At 45.1% G+C, this 22323-nt stretch overlaps 1 protein-coding gene across 1 annotated transcript in view; it reads right to left on the bottom strand.

Annotated features, from left to right (window-relative positions):
- Positions 1-22323, bottom strand: part of kndc1 (kinase non-catalytic C-lobe domain containing 1) — a 207437-nt gene that overhangs the window by 93224 nt on the left and 91890 nt on the right. The window contains exons 11-14 of the mRNA XM_078222911.1: positions 18103-18180; positions 2995-3109; positions 2736-2901; positions 532-1457 (exon numbers count right to left, since the gene is read on the bottom strand). Of these exons, the coding sequence (XP_078079037.1) occupies positions 532-1457; positions 2736-2901; positions 2995-3109; positions 18103-18180 (1285 nt within the window). The remainder of the gene's footprint in view (positions 1-531; positions 1458-2735; positions 2902-2994; positions 3110-18102; positions 18181-22323) is intronic.

Here is a 22323-nt window from a genome sequence, read left to right as displayed (position 1 = left end):
GATGCTGGTGGTGAGTGGGAGGGGGAAGGCCAAGGCTGCACAGGCCCAAGAGGAGCTCTCTTGCTCTTTGTAGGCCACAAAGAATCTTCTTTTCTCTTCGGTACTCGCCAAGGGCTATTCTGCTGCCTCCTGACAGGTTTTACTGGAGGGATTTGGCATCCTACAATTTTTACTTCGAAATCACATTTCAGTGCCAATGACATCATCAGGCCATGACTTCAGCATATTAAATTGGGCCCCATCTGCCTGGAGTGAAGGATTTCCATGCCTAAAATACTACCAGTTAAAATTGTGGTGCATGGAATTAAGTGCAAACCCTCCGAATGTCATTTTAACTATGTACCCACTTCCTGTGTGCACTTATGTTAAAATCAGGGTTAAAAATAACCAATGCTTAAGCTGCCACTTCAGGATGTTTGACAAAATTAAAGCAAATATTCCAAAAAAACCCCCCAAAAACTCATGTAAAAAAAAGATCCTTAATATAGTTATTCTTAAAATAATTTCTATGTTAAAATAAAGATCATCTACCCATGGCATGGGCTTCTTCACCATTTTCTAAGTAACCATCAAATGCAAATTCTTCTTTTATGAGGTGAACTGCTCTCTGCAAAAGACTGATTGGTGCTGGGCTTGATGAAGCTATTGCCATTAGATTGTCATGAAAACATGATGAGATGCATGCAGAAGGTAAGTGGACATTTTCTGAAACTTCCGCAGTAATGTTTGCAACAGCCGCGAATGGTTTTATTTCATTTCCAGTATCCAATATCTCCTGCGCAAAAAAACATCTCTCAGACAATGGTATCACTGAGGCAACACTGTCAAAATCTACAAACTCTTTAAAACTGTTATTAGAAGACTCTGATAGAGTGTACATTTTCACATTAGGCTTTTCATCCGTACAGCCATCAAGTGTAGGGTTGGAAGTGTTCTGCAACTGTGATCTGACAGAGTTTAAAGAGTTCTCACTGCTTCTGCCGCAGTGCACTTCTGAAAGTATCGTAGGTCCGGGTAAGTGTCTATTCAACTCATACCCAGAAGTGCTCGGCAAAACCAATGCTTGTTCTGGCACAGTCAAGTGAGCAGCTGGTGAAGTTAGTATCCCTGTTTTGGAGTTCTGATGAAGGTGATCAGATGAAGGACAGTTGCAAATAGCTGAAGAATCAGAACCGCAATTGACTTCCTGGTGCGGCAAAGATGTTGTTTGGGGTGGATTGGTTTTGCTTTCTGCTGCGGTAGAAGGGTTCACGGATGAAACTGAACTACTTTTAGTCTGGAATGGCGAAGATACCAAAGATGCTGATGAGTGTGTGCTGCTCTCCAAGCTCTCAAAGTTCACAGCAGCTGCTTTGACAACCACATTACTTTTAACATCTTCACTGGCTACTCCTCCCTGCTTCTCCTGATTCATAGCTTTAACAAGCTGTTTGGCGTTTTTACCTGACATTTTGACACTGTTGGAATAAGAGAAACAATTTGATTGAGAAAGAATAAGAATAAAAAGAAGCTTTATTTCTCTGTGCACAAAATGCTGAAAATAACTCTGAACAAGTTGCTAACTTCATTCTTGTTAGTTTAGACATTTTTCTTCCGTCCCATCTGCTCAGTTTCACAATTAATGCAGAAATGAAGGCTACTAAAGTTTATTTATTAGTGTCAAAAGTAGGCTTACATTAACACTGCAATGAAGCTACTGTGAAAATTCCCTACTCGCCACATTCTGGCATTTGTTTGGGGTACACAGAGGGAGAATTTAGCGTGGCCAATGCACCTAACCAGCACATCTTTCAGACTGTGGGAGGAAACCGGAGCACCCGGAGGAAACCCATGCAGACATGGGGAGGACATGCAAACTGCACACAGACAGTGACCCAAGCCGGGAATTGAACCCGGGTCCCTGGTGCTGTGAGGCAGCAGCACTAACCACTGTGCTGCCCCACTAGAAAAGGATGTGAAAAATTAAATTACCTCGAAATGAAGTGGGAGAATACTAGTGCAAAGGAGTGCTTAAATTATTTTACCGCCACTCCAGTCCCAACCCAGAGATTTTATGAGAGATTAAGCAGATCCTCCGAGCGTAGGAAACAATATCACATACCTCATTGTTGTACACGTCTGTTGATTAAACTAAGTACCTGTGAAACTCAAAATAATCCTGAAGTGTCTGGAAACAATACCATAGTCATACGTATTCTACCATTTCCACTTAACACCACTTCAAAAATGAAAGTATTTCACAAAATTATAAAAACAACATTGCATTAAGCACACAAACATTGTAACTCGATTCTACAAAAAGCAAAAGAACAAATGTAATAAATGACATAATTCCGTGCAACAAAGGATGAAAAAATGTGATAACAAATTTAATAAAAAAGTGATTTCCAAATAAGCATTGTTACCATGCACGCTGCACACATAAATAGTTGTAAACTTTATTCATTGGTAGGAGTGAATATAGCTCACAAAGAAACTCGCATTAATTCAATGAACCTGTGTTTATTCGGGCGACACATTTTTGCCGTACTTGCCTGATTATCTAAATAACACTGCTTTACAAAAATCATCAGAGTCATTACAAATATAACCAATGGATCATTCCGAAACAACTTTTTAAAAAAATAGATAATTCTGCAAGATTATATTTTTGCTAAATATTCCCAACTTGGGTCCCGAACACAGATTCTAATACTCTCAGGGGATTTGCTTTTCTTATATCAGTAATGCATTACCTTGTTTTCTCTTTGTGCTGTGTGAGTATTATAGGTTTGAAATGGGTGGCTGGGGAAGTGAAGGCCTCTGGAAGTTTGGAAGGGGACTTGCTGTTTACAGAGTACTGACAAGGAATTGGGCCCCTTACAGCTGTCAGTTTACTGTCACTAGCAAGAGGTACAAATCCTATAAATAATGAATGAAAAAGAAAGAACATTCAATGATCATGCTTTTGGAAGTGGATATGAAAAGGTGTACTGTTCTAACAATGATCAGTACCTGTTCTAGACGATTCCTGGGCAAAATCTGCATTTCCCAGCGGAGAATGAGAGAATCCTCGTTTATCTGTTTTGCAATTCAGTCCAATGACATCCATTCCCTGTTTGTGGTAGTTCTAATATAGGAGAGAAAATAATGAACATGTCTTTTTATCTGTGGGCACTAAATTTACAAATTAATTAATCATAAAATCACTACAGTACAGAAGACATCTTTCGGCCCATCAGGTCCGCATCAATTATCTAATAGAGTACCTTGGGCTCTCTCCCCTGCCCTATCACAGTAACTTCATTGCAGTGCAAATGTAAGCTTACTTGTGACTAATAAACAAACATTACCCCCGTAACCCCACACATTTCCCATGGCTAATCCCCCTAACCTACATATTTTGGGACACTAAGGAGCAATTTACCATGGCCAATCCACCTAACCTGCACATCTTTGGAGTGTGGAAGGAAACCAGGGCATCCAGAGGAAACCCACACAGACACGGGGAGAATGTTTAAACTCCACACAGTCACTCGAGACCAGAATTGAACCTGGTCCCGGCCACTGTGAGGCAGCAGTGCTAACCATTGTGCCACTGTGCTACTGTAATTAAATATAGACTCTCCATGCACAAACCAGGATAAGAAAAATACTAAGTACTGAACTGATGCCAAAGGTGAACATAAATAATTGGATATTGTACTTTTTTTTTCATTGAAATACATATTGGAATTCCCAAAGACACCAGGGTAAACAAAAGCAAAGCAATTTTTATTCTTCCTATAATTTTGCATTAAATAAAGTTTTCAAATATTTTTAAAACCATGCTCACAACTGTTATCCGATTAATGGGAATCGGTATCACTGAGGAAACACTGGCTGAGATTCTCCGATCCCGCTGCTGTGAATGGAGATTTAGCTAAGCACCAAATTCTCCGTTCTCGCTGGCAGGGCGTGAATGGCTGGAGTATTTCAGCCACGGTTTCTCTAAATTACTGCGGATGAAAAATTCTTGGAGATTTCATGGATGCTGTGCAAATTCAAACTTTTTCATCATCCACTTTACCCTACAGACAGTGAAGGCAATATCCCACTCTAATATTTTCCATTCATCTCACTGAAAAGTAGCTTACTTTCCAAGGACCCCGTAGCCAGAAAAGTAACTGATGTCTGCCCATCTAGCTAACTATCACTGACGTAAGTGGAAACTGGCAATCTTACTGCACCCAGTACTGACTTCCTCTGCTAGTGTCTCTCAACCCTGAATCTAAAGTTTAAATTTTAAAGTTTTAAAGTTTATTTATTAGTCACAAGTAGGCTTACATTAACACTGCAATGAAGTTACTGTGAAAATCCCCTAGTCGCCACACTCCAGCGCCTGCCCGGGTATGGAATTTGGGGTGGACTGTTCCAGCCCCACTCCAGAGTTAGCACAATGTTGACTGAAATTTTAGCGTAGTAGCAAGGGACTTGCGAAATGTCCGTTTTCAGATAATGTGATAAATTCTTAACAAATTCCTCATTTGGATTAGGACTGGAGCTGGGAGCACAGCAGGGTGGGAAATACTTCCCTCAGTTGGAGAATTCAGAACAGTGGTTCCCAACCTTTTCAGTAGCACGGCACGTTTCAATGAGACAAACAATTCCATGGCACATTCACTTTTTCTCAGCTGAATCGATTGTTCATAAGTGTCACATTTACTATGGTTGCAGTCTTACTAGAGAGCAAACTTAAAAGCAATTTTGGGAATTCTGCCTACGTTTGAAGCTTTACTCAGAGTTGAAAACTAATAATTGACTTCTAATTTGCCGGATTCCTGGCATGTTGGTGTTTACACGTTTTGCAGTGACATACTATTCATCTTATTGCATTTCGTAGCCAACTACCATACGGGAAACAATTTAGTTATTCTTAACCATGTGTCACGCATGCCTATAAACCACCATCCATTCTCAACAGGACAAAGTTTTCCTGAATGGATGTGCCTGCAGTTTAACCACAACCGTTGTACTGCAACTCCAGAGCCTCAGATTGTCAACATGACTGAGTCAAGTAAAGTTGCACTGATACCGTGGGGCATGTTACAGACATGAGGAATTAAACAGGGGTGATGTGAAGGAGCTTTTTAAAAAATATACATATGCTTTGCAGTGGGTGAGGGATGAAAGATAAGTATGCGATTAAAACCAAAAGGGAAAGTGCTGGAAAATCTCAGCAGGTCTGGCAGCATCTGTAAGGAGAGAAAAGAGCTGACGTTTTGAGTCCAGATGACCCTTTGTCAAAGTTGAGTATGCGATTACTCCATCACATTGTCAACTTTGTGTTTTACGGCTGAAGTGAGGTGCTAGGGCTGAAGGGAGTGTGCCTGTCTCTGTTATTCGCTGTGTAGACATGTCTCCCGAAAGCAACCCAGCCTGCATAGACTGATCCCAGACTGTCTGCACACTCACAACAGGCAGGCCCTTTAGTAACTCTGTCTAGAATTCATGCCAAACACTGTGACACAGAATGAAAAATGAAATTGAAGCTAAGCTGCGGTATATTTGCAAAACGGGTGAGTGCTAATTTGGAAGGACATTTCCCACTGCGGATGATGTGGAAAATGGGAATGCACTTTTGCAAAGACAAGGAAAAGCTTTCTCAGCTGTGAGGCAAGTGCCCCCCCCCCCCCTCCCCCCCAACTCCAATCAAGTGATGTGCCAAGAAAATGAAAGAGAAGTTTCTGGAAAGCGAGTGCTTCAGCAGCATGAGTAGGTCTTCCTGCACCTCGATGTTTTTGTGGCTGCCAAGTGATTGCTGAAGATGGCAATTTCACTGAACCCACAGTAATAGTCAGAGCATTGGTTTCGCCACACTCCCGCTACCCCCTCTCTCTCCCCCGGTCTCCTCACTGCCACACTTGCACACCGGGTCCACCATTATTTTATTTCCCCATGGTGCAAGAGTCAATTACTAGGGGGCATAGGTTTAAGGTGCGAGGGGCACGGTTTAAAGGAGATGTACGAGACAAGTTTTTTTACACAGAGGGTAATGGCTGCCTGGAACTCATAGAAATCATAGAAACCCTACAGTACAGAAAGAGGCCATTCGGCCCATCGAGTCTGCACCGACCACAATCCCACCCAGGCCCTACCCCCATTTCCCTACATATTTTACCTGCTAATCCCTCTAATCTACGCATCCCAGGACACCAAGGGGCAATTTTAACATGGCCAATCAACCTAACCTGCATATCTTTGGACTGTGGGAGGAAACCGGAGCACCCGGAGGAAACCCACGCAGACACGAGGAGAATGTGCAAACTCCACACAGACAGTGACCCGAGCCGGGATTCGAACCCAGGTCCCTGGAGCTGTGAAGCAGCAGTACTAACCACTGTGCTACCGTGCCGCCCCGAATCATCCAATCATTCATTGCTGGGGGAGGCAGTGGAAGCAGAAACGATAGTGACTTTTAAGGGGCGTCTGGACAAATGTAAGAATAGGATGGGAATAGTGTGATGTTGTCCTCAGAAGGGTAGGGGGTTTTAATTCAGTCGGACAGCATGGTCAGTGCAGGCTTGGAGGGCTGAAGGGCCTGGTCCTGTGCTGTAATTTTCTTTGTTCTTTGTTCTTCTTTGATCTTTCTTGGGTTCCTGCAGCGTTCACCGTTTAAAACCCACAACAGGCCACAGCACACTTGCTTGCTTCCCACAGCACAGCGATTGGGAATCATCGATCGAGAACATGGAGTCACAGTGCCAGAATAAGGGATTGGTCATTTAGGACTGAGCTGAGGAGAAATCTCTGCACTCAAATTCCCTGTCACTCTCTCGCTGTGGATGTTAAGTCTTTGAGCATATTCAAGGCACAGGTGGATAGATTTCTGGATAGAAAGGTAGTTAAGGAATACCGGGGATGTTTCAGGATGGTAGAATTGGGGTAAATCATCCATGATCTGCTGGAATAGCAGAGCAGGCTCAAATGGCCAATCTAGTCTCGCTCCTGTTCCTTGTTTGTGAATACTGCTGTTATTAGTCCTTAAAGGTTAGAAGCCAAATTTAAAGGTTGCGGCCTCTTAGAGGTTGGTGGCCGCATGTGGATGAAGTAACTGTTGCTAGCCTTTCGAAAGACTAACAATTAAAAGCTGTTGTCAGTCCCTCAAACGGTTGTGTGAGGCAAAAGAAGTGGCAGCAACAGCTATTAGGAGGCAAACAAACATAAAGACAGAAAGTGGCATGGCACGGTGGCACAATGGTTAGCACTGCTGCCTCACAGTGTCAGAGACCAGCGTTCAATTCCGGCCTTGGGTGACTGTCTGTGTGGAGTTTGCACGTCTCCCCTGTGTCGGTGTGAGTTTCCTCCGGGTGCTCCGGTTTCCTCCCAGACGCCAAAGATGTGCAGATTAGGTAGACTGGCCATGCTAAATTGCCTTAGTGTCCCAAGATGTGTGAGTTCGGGGGATTAGTGGAGTAAATATATGGGGTTACTGGGGTGGGGCCTGGGTAAAATGCTCTGTTGGAGAATCATTGCAGACTCGATGGGCTGAATGGCCACCTTCTGCACTATAGGGTTTCTATGATTCAAATTGCACTCACACTGAACCTGTTCTAAAATTGCCTTCTTCGATAATTGTGGCCGAATACCTCTTGGGATATTTTACTATGTTAGAGGTGCTTTATAACCAAGTATTGATTTAATTGCCCCCTCACCCAGTATTTGCAATTTAAAATTCATGTTTTTGTCTTTAAATCTTTCCAAAGCCTCTATCTCCATAATCTCCTCTGGTCCTTTGTCCAATCCGAACACTATTTCCCTGACTTTGGCCTACTGTGCATCCTTTCCCGATTTAACCCACCACTGGCACCTCACACTTACTGTGAGCAAACTTCAAATGGTTCTTACTGCAAAGACACTGGATCGATGGAAACTGGGATTGCTGTTGGCATGTCAGTCAGGATTTTCAATGCTGGGTCAGGAGTCTGCATGCCGGTTCAGGTCTGGGTGATACACCCCACATGGAGTGTTCCCCCCAGACACACTCAGGCAGATTTCCAATCTCAAGTTAATGGCAGGGGACATGCAGTCAGGGACCGCGGGCAGGCTGCCGGCACTGAAGGGCGAATGGGAGACCCTCCAACACACTCAGTGGACGGCAGCCCCATCAGCCAAGGTAGGAGCTGCTGAAGTGAGAGAGAAGGGAGAGGTACAGGTGAATATATTTTCATTTAAAAAAAAAGATACAGCTGCTTGGCCATTATCCTGCAGGGCAACCCCTTCCCTAGGGACAGTGACCCACCGTAGCTGTGACCTGGCAGCAGCTATGAGTCTGGGAGTGGAGTGGGGAGATGAATCCATCCCATGATTGGTTGTGCACCCATCTCCCCCCACCATGACCACATTTTGTTGCCAACTGGAACTTCCAGTCAACACAGGAACGGAGCCCTGACGCGAACGGAGCAGCCTCCCGGACTACCTGGATCCACTACAGTTTCCCTACCGCCGCAACAGGTCCACAGCAGACGCCATTTCCCCGGCCCTGCACTCAACCCTGGAACACCAAGATAACAAGGACACCCATGTCAGACTCCTATTTATTGACTACAGCTCAGCCTTCAACACGATTATTCCCACAATACTCATCTCCAAACTCCATGGCCTGGGCCTCGGCTCCTCCCTCTGCGACTGGATCCTGAACTTCCTGACTCACAGACCACAATCAGTAAGGACAGGCAACAACACCTCCTCCACGATCATCCTCAACACCGGTGCCCCACAAGGCTGTGTTCTCAGCCCCCTACTATACTCCTTATACACCTATGACCGTGTGGCCAAATTCCCCTTCAATTCGATTTTCAAGTTTGCTGAAGACACCACCATGCTCCGCCCAAGACTGCAAGGAACTACAAAAGGTTGTGAATATAGCCCAATCCATCACGCAAACCAGCCCCCCATCCATTGACTCTGTCTACACTTCCTGCTGCCTCGGCAAAGCAGCCAGCATAATTAAGGGCCCCACGCACCCCAGACATTCTCTCTTCCATCCTCTTTCGTCGGGAGAAAGATACAAATGTCTGAGGTCACGCACCAACTGAGTCAAGAACAGCGTCTTCAGACTTTTGAATGGACTTACCTTGCATTAAGTTGATCTTTCTCTCCACCCTAGCTATGACTGTGACGCTACATTCTGCACTCTCTCGTTTCCTTCTCTATGTACGGTATGTTTTGTCTGTATAGCACGCAAGAAACAATACTTTTCACTGTATGTTAATATATGTGACAATATCAAATCAAAATTAAAAATAATTGGCCTTAATTGGCTGCCTACCACTTCCTGGCAGGCAGCCAATCCAACCCAAGCTGCACTCATTAAAAATGGCTCCAGGATCTATATCGTGGCAGGGAGGTGGTGAACCTGTCCGCCTCCAATCCATTTCTATAATCAATAAAAAAAGGTGCAAAAATATTGAGCAGCATGGTGGCACAGTGGTTAGTACTGTTGCCTCACAGTGCCAGGACCTGGGTTCAATTCCCTGCTTGGGTGACTGTGTGTGTGGAGTTTTCACGTTCTCTCCGTGTCTGCCTGGGTTTTCTCCAGGTGCTCCGGTTTCCTCTCACAGTCCAAAAATGTGCAGGTTAGATTGATTGGCAGTGCTAAATTGCTCCTTAGTGTCAGGGGGATTAGTAGGGTAAATACGTGGGGTTACGGGATAGGGCCTGGGTGGGATTGTAGTTGGTGCAGGCTTGATGGGTTGACTGGCCTTCTTCTGCACTGTAAGGATTCTATGAATCCAATCTTTGAGTGGGGAGGTTGTGTGTGTGTGGGGGGGCGGGGAGAATTGAACTCTGGAATCCACAGCAAAAACAACACACCATTTTTCAATGGAGAAAGTTGAAAATGTCAAGAAAGAAGAAGCCTAGTGGACAAACAGTGATGTTTTACACAAGCGGGCTTGAAAAGCTTAAGGCTCACTAAACATCTTTCCAGTGGACGCACCAATGCCCTCACCCAGTGTGACCTTAACCAGGGAAATGTCCACATGCCATGGACGCCATTTTGTAATTCTAAGATCACTCATGATGCCCAAAGAGCAGTCTGTCTACATCTGAATTTTGAGCCAATATTGTTCTGCAGGTAGCAAACACTTCTAAAACCCATCAGCGCCATCAGCAGGAATATAGCAGTACTGCACCCTTTTGTACAATATTACCTTAAAATAAATGTGAGCAATTTAGCAATGCATTCCTCGATTCTGTCCTGTTGTTACACTGAGGAGCGGGTCCTTTCTTCTTGTTCCAGCCATGCTGGGAAATTGGTGCATCATCAGAGAAATGTACAAGAAATTCCACTCGAGCTCCCAGTGCTCCTTCCTGCTTCTTGCATTTTTTGCTAAAATTTACAGTATGATCAGTTCCCTCAAATATTATAAATGCATACAAATAGAGGGAGTTAATTTTACAACAAATTTCCCGGTACTTTGGTTTCGCCAATACTGGATGCATGGAATGTATCTTTGTCCCTGGCATGCCTGGTGGCAGGGTGAGCAATGCATCATTCTTCTGCAGCTCTGTGCCCGACAGCAGGTCCGACCCACAGTGCCTCCAGGGGTAGGGCAAGGAGACAGGTCCCGGATCCACCCCAGCTGGAATGGGGACCAAATCTTCACACTGTTGGCACCAATCGGATCCACACTGACTATCCGGCTAATCGATAAAACCAGTTCCAAAGAGTCCAAATTGCTGTGGCAACACACACTGCTTTTGATTTGATTTGTCACATGTGTTAGCATACAGGGAAAAGTATTGTTTCTTGCGCGCTATACAGACAAAGCATACCTATCATAGAGAAGGAAAGGAGGGAGTGTAGAATGTAGTGTTACAGTTAGAGCTAGGCTGTAGAGAAAGATCAACTTAATGCGAGGTGGGTCCATTCAAAAATCTGACAGCAGCATCGAAGAAGTTGTTCTTGAGTCGGTTGGTATGTGACCTGAGACTTTTGTATCTTTTTCCCGACGGAATAAGGTGGAAAAGAGAATGTCTGGGGTGCGTGGGGTCCTTAATTATGCTGGCTGCTTTGCTGAGGCAATGGGAAGTATAGACAGAGTCATTGGATGGGAGGCTGGTTTGCGTGATGGATTGGGCTACATTCACAACCTTTTGTAGTTTCTTGCGGTCTTAGGCAGAGCAGGAGCCATACCAAGCTGTGATACAACCAAAAGAATGCTTTCTGTGGTGCATCTGTAAAGGTTGGTGAGAGTCATAGCGGACATGCCAAATTTCCTTAGTCTTCTGAGAAAGCAGAGGCGTTGGTGGGCTTTCCTAACTATAGTGTTACATGCATGTTGAGGCCTGGAGCTGTGAACAATGATGCTCGAGGCTCCAATTTCATTCCATCGCACGGTTGTTGATCAGGAATCCCTCTCTGCCACTGGCGTGCTCTGGAAGGATTTCCCAGATGACACTCTGTTCAGCCACATTTAGAAAGCCAGCAAGTGCTGGGGTGGGACTTGAACCCGGAGCTTCTGGCTCGGAGGCAGAGACACTGCCCACTGCGCCACAAGACCTCCTCATTAAATCATTATGGATCAGCAAACAATCAAAAGGCTGAACAGGTGGAGGCACTTGCTAGAATAAATTTATACAATGTTCTTAATGTTTTTCAGGCAGCGAATGTTGTGAGAGGTCTCTGCTTTCTGCTGCAGGCATTCTGTGCAACTTTCCCAGTCAGATGACCAACTGGTGGCCCGCTAAGTCAGAATTATCCTAAAAACGTAGACACTAGAAAACTGGTCTTTCCATTGTATATTCATGTCAAATTAGTGAAACAGAGTATGTGGTACAGTGTAAAGCAGTCACAACATTCCAAAAGTCATAATTACCACTGTAATGTAAGGGGGCAGTTTGAAAAGAATTCCTTAGTAATTAATGTTTTCCTTACATATGAACAGGAAACTCTTGTCCCTCCCTGTTCCTGCTCCCTTGGCATTTATCTTAATTTCACCAAGTCTGGAGATACTCTGTTTATTTACTTAGGCCATTGAAAGAGAAAGTTTTTGGTGTGTCGTATTTAATCGTGGAAGAAAATACCTTCCCACTTTCCTCAAAGATTTGGGTTCAAAATTGCCTTGCTCCAGTTCTCAGGTGCAAGGATTGTAATGTTTGGCCAAGTGGGATCTATGCTACTGGTTGGCTGAACATCATGAAACAGATCACTGGCACAATGGTTAGCACTGCTGCCTCACAGTGCCAGGAACCTGGGTCCGACTCCAGTCTTGGGTCACTGTCTGTTCAGTGTTTGCAAGTTCTCTCTGCAGTGCGAAAGACATGTTGGTTAGGAGCATTGGCCATGCTAAATTCTCCCTCAGTGTAGCCGACCAGGTGCCAGAGTGTGGCAACTAATGGATTTTCACAGTAACTTCACTTGTGACACTAATAAATACATTTTAAGAAAACTTAAAACCTCACTATCCTGGCAGAACCGTGTGCCCATTCATCCAGCATCACCCTGTTAGAGGGAAAAGGATGAGCTCTCCTCTCCTGGTGTTCAGGGCCTTGGACACATTTTGGATGCAGCAATAGATGACAAACAGGGATATCTTTGTGATGTCATCTGCTGCCTCCAATTGGATTCGATAGCATAGGCAGTGATCTGGTGACGCCTGGCACTGCCATTCTCACCCTGCTGTGAGCCTCTGGTCCCCGTTGAAGAAGGTGGCACAGTTTAGCAATCACTGTCTTGGTAAACGATGTTGTCTACATGGACTTTAGCAAGGCCTTTGACAAGGTACCGCATGGTAGGTTGTTGCATGAGGTTAAATCTCACGGGATTCAGGGTGAGGTATCTAAATGGATATAAAATTGGCTTCTTGACAGAAGTCATGATGTGGATTTTATCAGTAACCCCCACAGCTTGCCTCCTGGACTTGCAGAATTTCACAAGCTGTTCTGTCTGGAGACAATACACATCTCTTTAACCTGTGTTGAATGCTCCCTCCACCCACATTGTCTGTATATTTAAGACCTGGCTGGCTGTAGAGATTTGCATTCTAATCAGTATTCTGTAATTTGATTTCTGTGTCTGTGCCCTGTTTGAGAACAGATATCCACTCCATCTGACGAAGGAGCTCTGCTCCGAAAGCTTATGGTATTTGCTACCAAATAAACCTGTTGCACTTTAACCTGGTGTTGTAAGACTTCTTACTGTTCTTGACAGAAGCCAGAGGGTGGTTGTAGAGAGTTGTTTTTCAAACTGGAGGCCTGTGACCAGCGGTGTGCCTCAGGAATCAGTGCTGAGTCCACTGTTATTTGTCATTTAATTTAATGATTTGGATGAGAATATAGGAGGCATGGTTAGTAAGTTTGCAGATGACACTAAGATTGGTGGCATAGTGGACAGTGAAGACAGTTATCTCCAATTGCAACGGGATCTTGATCAATTGAGCCAGTGGGCTGACGAATGGCAGATGGAGTTTAATTTAGACAAATGCGAGGTGATGCATTTTGGTAGATTGAACCAGGGCAGGACTTGCGCAGTTAATGGTAGGGCATTGGGGAGAGTTACAGAACAAAGAGATCTAGGGGTACATGTTCATAGCTCCTTGAAAGTGGAGTCACAGGTGGACAGAGGGGTGAAGAAGGCATTCGGCATGCTTGGTTTCATCGGTCAGAACACTGAACACAGGAGTTGGGATGTCTTGTTGAAGTTGTACAAGACAACTTGTAAGGCCACACTTGGAATACGGTGTGCAATTCTGGTCACCCTATTATAGAAAGGATATTATTAAACTAGAAAGAGTGCAGAAAAGATTTACTAGGATGCTACCGGGACTTGAAAATTGAGTTATGAGGAGAAGCTGGATAGACTGGGACTTTTTTCTCTGGAGCGTAGGAGGCTGAGGGGTGATCTTATAGAGGTCTATAAAATAATGAGGGGCATAAATCAGCTAGATAGTCAATATCTTTTCCCAAAGGTAGGAGAGTCTAAAACTAGAGGGCATAGGTTTAAGGTGAGAGGGAAGAGATACAAAAGTGCCCAGAGGGGCAATATTTTCACACAAAGGGTGGTGAGTGTCTGGAACAAGCTGCCAGAGGTAGTAGTATTTTGTCTTTGAAAAAACATTTAGATAGTTACATGGGTAAGATGGGTATAGAGGAATATGGGCCAAATGCGGGCAATTGGGATTAACTTATGGGTTTTTAAAAAAAGGGCGGCATGGACAAATTGGGCCGAAGGGCCTGTTTCCATGCTGTAAACCTCTATGACTCTATGAATCTTGAACACCTCACTTCTGACTGAGGTCAAGCTATAAGCACTCCCTGAAAAGTTATGGTGTGTATAGTCTACTGTGGAGAACCCTCCTATTCTCTCTTTGCAGAGTTTCCCCTCTGTTGCTTATCCTTGTTGCGTTCCAGTTGCCCCCAAACCTGTTGCAGCACCTCTGTGGAAAGATCGCAAACTTGCCTGCCCTGTCAGAACACAGCAACACTCCCTTCCAAATCTGGACAATACCAGGATGCCTCCAATACACACCAGATTACTTCTCGGAAGTTTGCAAGAGCAACTGTAAGTCAAATGTTTGCAAGCTGCGCCAGTCCTTTAAAAGACATAGTGAATGTCTATTCAGCTCTGAAAGGTTAGCACAGTCCAAGTTTGCAGGATATCCATCAAATCAGCACGAGAGATCATAATCCATTCATTGCGAAAGTTTCTGTTACATGTATGGTAGGCTCATCCTAGTGTCCCTTCCTAGCACTTGGTGCCATCCTGGTCACAACCAAAGTGACCGGAAGTGCTGCACCCAACGTTCTGTAGCGTTGGTTCCAATGATGCTACCAAGCTGAACCTTGTGGCCTCAGAAGCTAATTGTGATTTGCCACAAGGTGAGAAAAGGCTGGAAGTCTTGTATAAGTAAGCAACGAACTTGGAAATTCTTTTGGCTGCTCTCCAGATTTTCCCGTCCCACCCGTGATGATGCCTACATCAGCAGGACCATCTAACCTCAAGCGCACTTTGAAACATCTGCAAATTTGCCATCACTTACAACCTTGCTGGGAGCTACACTCTAACAACTTTGCTATTTGATACATATTAATGTAATCATTACTACTGTTGCCTGTACAATGGCTCTGATTTAATTCTGTATCTTCTCCCAATAATGTGAATTGCGACATATGCTTCTTTCTTTACAGGACAGGTGGTGCATAATGCTGAGAACAGACTTGTGTGGGAAAAGCCTCTTCAGTTCCTTTGAAGCAGCAGCACTTGGCCCACTTGGCATAGAAATGTGTGTGAGGACTGCGGAATAGCGAATTTGCAAGCTTCCATCAAGCTGAGGACTAGCACCATTTTTAGCATCTTCTTCATTCTCACCCTATTTGCTCCTTCACTTACCAGATGCTGCCAAACAATGCAGAAGATGTGGCAAATTCTCCTGGAATTCATTCTGCACACGATTCAGCCATTATTTCCCTTCTCTAATTTTCCACTTTAAAAACTCAGGATTGTCAAAGTGGGAATCCCAGCTGTAAGGGAAGTCTGCATTCAGACTCCATTTTAACGTACTCATTCACAACAGCCATTCAACGCACTCGAGCCAGTCCTCATCCAAGTGCTCCTAGTGAACTGACAGGGAATAATAACTGGGAAAATGGGGGTTGCTCATCGAATTAAGTTCATGAGCTGAAAGTCAAGCTCCCCAGGCCCAAGATTTTCTGAGCCACACTCCAGTGGGCGAGTGCCACTCCTCACTGGACGAGTGCCACTCCTCACTGGATACGTCTGACTGGAAAATCAATGCTGCTGAGTAAACTTTCAGTGCTAAAATATTTAGTCATAGAGGTTTACAGTATGGAAACAGGCCCTTCGGACCAACTTGTCCATGCCTTATTTTTAACCAGTAAGCTAGTCCCAATTTCCTGTGTTTGGCCCATATCCCTCTGTACCTATCTTACCCATGTAACTGTCTAAATGTGTTTTAAAAGACAAAATTGTTTGCTGCAACGAGCAGGCACTGATTGCAATCATAACTACATTAATATCAGTCAATCTGTGTCGGTAAGACCATCTCACACATGCTTGTTGCCAAGTGAAGCAAGAAGTGATTTACACCCACTTAAGTCATTTACTTATTGTTGTAATGTTAGAAATGTGGCAGCCAATTTATGCAAAGCAAGGTCCCAAAGATAGCAATGTGATGATCTATTTTAGTAATATTGATTGAGGGATAAATATTGACCAGGACACCAGGAATAACTCAATTTCTTCTCTTCAAAGTAAGTTCTGTTATAGCTGCCCATGAGAGAGCAAATGGGGCATCGGTTTAGAATCCCATCCAAAAGATTCATGCTCAGGGTTTCACTGGGGTTCCTGCCCCACCGTGGTGGGAGATTTGATGGCAAGCCCATTTTCTGAGGAGGAAGTCTGGTCTCCAAGAGCTGCTGACCAATCAGATGGCTGGCAGCTCTCTGGTTCCAGCCAGCGCCACCAGGAGTGGTGATCAATGCTGGGACAGCATCAAGACCCCAGCAAATGTCATTGCCAATACCAAATGGAGAGGTAAGTTGGGGATGGGTGGGGGGGGCAAGTTCCTTGTCAGGGCCAAGGTAGGAGGGGCTGGGGAGTGAAGGCAAGAGCCAGGGTGCAAAGGCTGGGGAGTAGAGATGGCAGGGGGAACAGACTTTGGAGGGGTGGTGGCGTGTCCTCTGATAGGCCCAGGGAATCCATAAAGGGGCTATCCTCACTTTCCCTCCAGTAGCTCCAGGAGTGGCACTTGGCAGCCTTCAAACTATCAGTGAAGTTTGTGGGAGTATCAAAGAAAGTAAGCGAGGTGAGCATGAACTGTGAGGAGGATATTCTAGATTTTCAAAAGGACATAGACAAGTTGGTGGAATGGGCGGATAGGTGGCAGATAAAGTTCAATGTGGAGAAGTGAGATGATGCATTTTGGCAGGAAGAACTTGGACAGACAATACAAAATAGGGGGAAAAATTCTTAAAGGGGTGTAGGAGCAGCGGAAGCTGGGTGCATATGTATTTAGATCATCAGAGGTGCCAGGACAGGGAGAAACAGGACAGGGCTTTATTAATAGTGGCATAGAGTACAAGAGCAAGGAGGTTATGCTGAACTTATACAAGACACTAGCTAGGCCTCAGCTGGAATACTGCATACAGTTCTGGGTGCCACACTTTAGGAAGGATGTGAAAATGTTGGAGGGAATATAGAAGAGGCTTACAAGAGGGTTCCAGGGATGAGAAACTTCAGTTATGAGAAAGATTGGAGAGGTTAGGATTGTTCTCTTTGGAGAGAAGAAGGCTAAGTGAAGGTTTGATAGGAATGTTCAAAATCCTGAGGGGACTGGAGAGAGTCGATAGAAACTGTTCCTGCTTGTAAAAGGATCGAGAGCAAGAGGGCACAGATTTAAAGTGATTTGCAAAAAAAGCAAACGTGATGTGAGAAAAATCTTTTTCACATAGAAAGCTGTTCAGGCCTGGAATGCACTGCCTGGAAATGTGGTGGAGGTAGGTTCATTCGAGGCATTAGATGATTATTTGAATAGAAACAATGTGCAGGGGTTGGGAAAAAGTTGGGGAATGGCACTAAGTCATGATGCTCATTTGGAAAACTGGTGCAGACACAATGGGCTGAAAAGCTTCCTTTCACACTGTGAAATGATTGAAATGATATAGTCATCTGTTGTGGGGGGAGAGAGAGAGAGGGCGGAAATGTGGTGAGCAGAGTGATGGAGATGAGACTGCCAAGAAGAAGGAAAAATGAAGGATTGGAAGAGGATCAGTGACTGACAGCATGACATGGAGAAGGACGATCAAACAGGATTGTGGTGACCACAAGAAAAATGGGAGAAACTGAAAGAAGTATTGAACAGAAAGTGAAGGTGACAGCATAGTACCAAAAGATGCCTCAAAGTTAAATGTTGAGAGGAAGGGGAATAAAATAAACAATACTATGTTCTCTATCTCATGATATACCACTTTCTACAATGTTCTTGTGCTGACTCTAATAGAAGCAATACCATTGGAACTCTGGCAGTGCTGTATCAGAAATTAACACTGAGATTTAGCCAATAATGAATGAAGGGAACTACCAATTGATTTATTTTAGGAGCTTGAAGTCAGTAGAATTACCTGTATGATAGAATTCCTCAGCAAAATCAAAATCTCTCTGCTGTCAATTCCTCGATTAATAAGGTAATCGCTACAAATCTGTGAAAATAAAAGAAGATTGCATGAGCATAAAAGTTGGTTAACTCCATTGTTGTTTCAGCTCTAAATTTATGCAAGTTTTCAGCACTTGCAGGACACAATAAACATGGCGCTTCCCCCCATGATTGGACTTTAAATCCTCACCTTTGCTTACTTTAATTTCTATAATTCCATTAAAATAATAACGAGCAGAATGCGAGAACAAAGCATATGAAGGTCAGCATCTGTCAAATTCCCTATCACATTTGGACCACCCAGCCAGTTACTATGGATTTCTATGAGCTGGATCGGCACCCTATCCACAAACATTCACTCCCTCCATCACCAATACACAATAGCCGTGGTGTGTAACATCTACTAGATGCACTGTAGGGACTCATCAATGCTCCCTGGACACCACCTTCCGAACCCACAATAGTTACCATCCAGAAGGATGAGAGCAGCAGATATATAGGAACACCACTAACTGCAAGTTCCCCTCCAAGCTGTTCACCATCCCAACCTGGAAATATATCGACATTCCTTCACTGTCACTGGGTTAAAATCTGAGAACTCCCTCCCTAACAACACTGTGGGTATACCTACACCACATGGAGTGCAGTGGTTCAGGAAGGCGGCTCACCACCACCTTCCCAAGAGCAAATAGGGATGGGGCAATAACTGATGGCCTAGCCAATGATTCCCACGTCCCTTGAATGAACAAAAAAATAGTTTGAAGAAGTGCATGAGGAAATGTCAAATTCACTGAGTGGCGTACCCAGATGAGCACTCAGATCCTGCTGGTGGGGACATTCGCAGACATCTTTAACCTTTCTGCACACTAATCTGAGATCATTATATGCTTCAAGAAGATGACCATCATCCTTGTACCAAAGAAAAGCCAGGCAGAGTGCCTTAATGACTATTGCCAGGGGCTCTGACATCCATCATTATGAAGTGCTTCGAAAGGTTAGTCATGCCATGAATTAATTCCGGCTCCCAGATTGCCTGGATCCATTAAAGTTCACCTATCGCTGCAGCAGGTCCACAGCAGACATCATCTTCCTGGCTCTACACTCAACCCTGGGACACCAAGAGAACAAAGACACTTATGTCAGACTCCTATTTATTGACTACAGCTCAGCCTTCAACACCATTATTCCTACAAAACTCATCTCCAAACTCTGTGGCTTAGGGCTTGGCACATCCCTCTGCAACTGGATCTGAGACTTCCTAACCCACAGACCACAATCAGTAAGGATAGGCAACAATACCTCCTCCATGATCATCCTCAACACCGGTGCCCCACAAGGCTGTGTCCTCAGCCCCTTATTATACTCCTCATACACCTTTGACTGTGCGGCCAAATTCCCCTCCAACTCGATTTTCAGGTCCGCTGATGACACCACCGTAGTGGGTCGGATCTCAAACAATGATGAGATGGAGTACAGGAAAGAGATAGAGAATCTGGTGAACAGGTGTGACGACAATAATCTCCCCTTCAATGTCATCAAAATGAAGGAGGTAGTCATCGATTTCAATTGGCATAGTGGAGGACATGCCCCTGGCTACATCAACAAGGATGAAATGGAAGTGGTTGGGAACTTCAAGTTTCTGGATGTCCAGATCACCAACAACCTGTCCTGGTCCCTCCACGCCGATGCTGTAGTTAAGAAAGCCCCACCAACGCCTCTACTTTCTCGGGAGGCTAAAGAAATCTGGCATGTCGGCTCCAATTCTCACCAACTTTTACAGATGCATCATAGAAAGCATTCTTTCTGGTTGTATCACAGCTTGGTATGGTTCCTGCACTGTCCAAGACCATAAGAAATGACAAACGGTCATGAATGAAGCCCAGTCTATCATGCAAACCAGCCTCCCATCCACTGACACTGTCTCCACTTGCCGCTGCCTCAGAAAAGCAGCCAACATAATCAAGGACCCCAGGCACCCCAACATACTCTCTTCCACCTTCTTCCGTCTGGAAGAAGATACAAAAGTCTGAGGACATGTACCGACCATCACAAGAACAGCTTCTTCCCTGCTGCCATCAGACTTTTGAATGGACTTTCCTCATATTCAGCTGGTCTTTCTCTGCACCCTAGCTATGACTGTAACACTACATTCTGCACCCTCTCCTTCCCTTCTCTATGTACGGTTTGCTTTGTCTGTATAGCGCACAAAAAACAATACTTTTCATCGTATACTAATACATGTGACAATAATAAATCAAATAAAAGAGGGAAATCCTCCACCGCACCCACAAATAACGGGTAACCCTTCCACACCACGCAGGCATGAGAGTGGCCTGACCCAACCAATCACCACACCCCCCCCCACCCCCCACTCAGGCCCCCTTTCTCCTATGACCCCCCACCCCCCTCAGGCCCCCTTCCCTCTCAGACCTCCCAAACTCAGGCTCTACTTCAGGCCATGTGCCTTGGAGGTGCCAGTGGTGCGCTGCCCCCAGGAAGCCGCTTATTGCTTTTGAAGAAAGCAGAGCTTTCCAGAAGGCTTAAAGCCTTTGTAAATATTGTGGTTAGGATCAATGGAGGTACTTGAGTTACAATTCAAGTATGAAGGGAAATTGAAATAATCACAGCTGACTGGAGCATGAGTAGAAATCCATTAAGCTGTCATTGGAAACTTCTTTCAAAGCACAGTGCTTTGAAATTGATAAAGATCAAAGGGTTCCAATGCACTAGAGAAGGTTTTAGCTTGTTAGGAAGTCTCAAATACTTCAAATCTAACCTGTGTGCAGGGAGAAAGGAAAATCACTGCTGCAGAATGGAGTGCTGCAATGATTTAAAAGCCTGCCAGGGGCCTGGAGTCAGAGATGTCAGGTTACAAGTCTCCATGCCGGGCAGGGCATGGAGATGAAAGTGACCTGGCCATTTCAAAATGTTCACAGCTGACAGGCAGGAATGGTGATGTTAATGTTAATCACAGGGTCTGCCTCAAATCGCCATGTCAGGGATGTTCTTCAGGTCTGCCAGGGCTAGAGGGGGAAGTCCAGCCACGGGCCATGAAACCCCCATCCCAGAGGAGAGTGCTGAATGCAACCCCTTGGCTCCAGACCAAGCCCACCCAATGCCCAAGGCCTTGAGGGATCCTTCCTCTGAAGCCTGGAAGTGGCAGAGGGGCAAATGGTCAATGGATGCACCTCCTTGATACTCCTCAGAGCCCAGGCCAGGTGTTAGTGCCAGGGTGTAGAAACCATGTTAGAACTGACAAGGCGCGTGGTCTGAAGGGGTGTCTGAGTGGAGGTCTGAGGGGGATGGAGGTTGAATGGGGGAGGGGGGGGGTGTGAGCAGGATGAGGGCCTGATTTTAGGGAGTCTGATGGTGGGGGTCTGAGTGGGGCAACAGAGGGGGAAGGGGAGTTAATTGGGGGGAAGAGGGGGAAGAGGGCCTGAATGGGGGTCATGCTGGGTTACCCTCATGCCTGTGTGGTGTGGGGGTGGAGGTGACCTGTGATTTAAGTGGTGTGGGAGTGGGGGAGGATGCTTCTCATTCCTGAGGAGTTAGTGGTGCTCCTCTGGATCCTTGTAGTCCAGCATGCCATGTCCCCACTTGTGGTTACAACACTGAAGCCCGCCCTGGTTCTATTCCCGCTGGGGGGGGAGCTGGGTGAATGGTGGAGGGATTATGAATGAGTTGCCGAACCCAGGAATTATAATACAATCAGCAGGTTTGCATTATGATTGCGTTGCCGCCGCTATGGGCAGGAACCTGAAGAGGGCTAGCAGGGCGGGGTCAGGTGAATCTCGATTGCCTTGATGCCCTGTTGAGAATCCCTATTTTTGTCTGCCACCCCATTCTGCGAGGCATCGGGATTCCCGCCGACCACCTGGTGAGGCTGGGGAACCCCACCCAACATGTTAGACTTTACCATAAAAATGATACTGTAATAGAACATAGACATAGAACATAGAACAGTACAGCACAGAACAGGCCCTTCGGCCCATGATGTTGTGCCGAGCTTTATCTGAAACCAAGATCAAGCTATCCCACTCCTTATCATCCTGGTGTGCTCCATGTGCCTATCCAATAACCGCTTAAATGTTCCTAAAGTGTCTGACTCCACGATCACTGCAGGCAGTCCATTCCACACCCCAACCACTCTCTGCGTAAAGAACCTACCTCTGATATCCTTCCTATATCT

This window comes from Mustelus asterias, chromosome 11, assembly GCF_964213995.1.
Source record: "Mustelus asterias chromosome 11, sMusAst1.hap1.1, whole genome shotgun sequence".
NCBI lineage: Eukaryota > Metazoa > Chordata > Chondrichthyes > Carcharhiniformes > Triakidae > Mustelus > Mustelus asterias.
The sequence above is the reverse complement of the archived record's forward strand: the minus strand, read 5'-3'. Positions and strand labels throughout refer to the sequence as shown.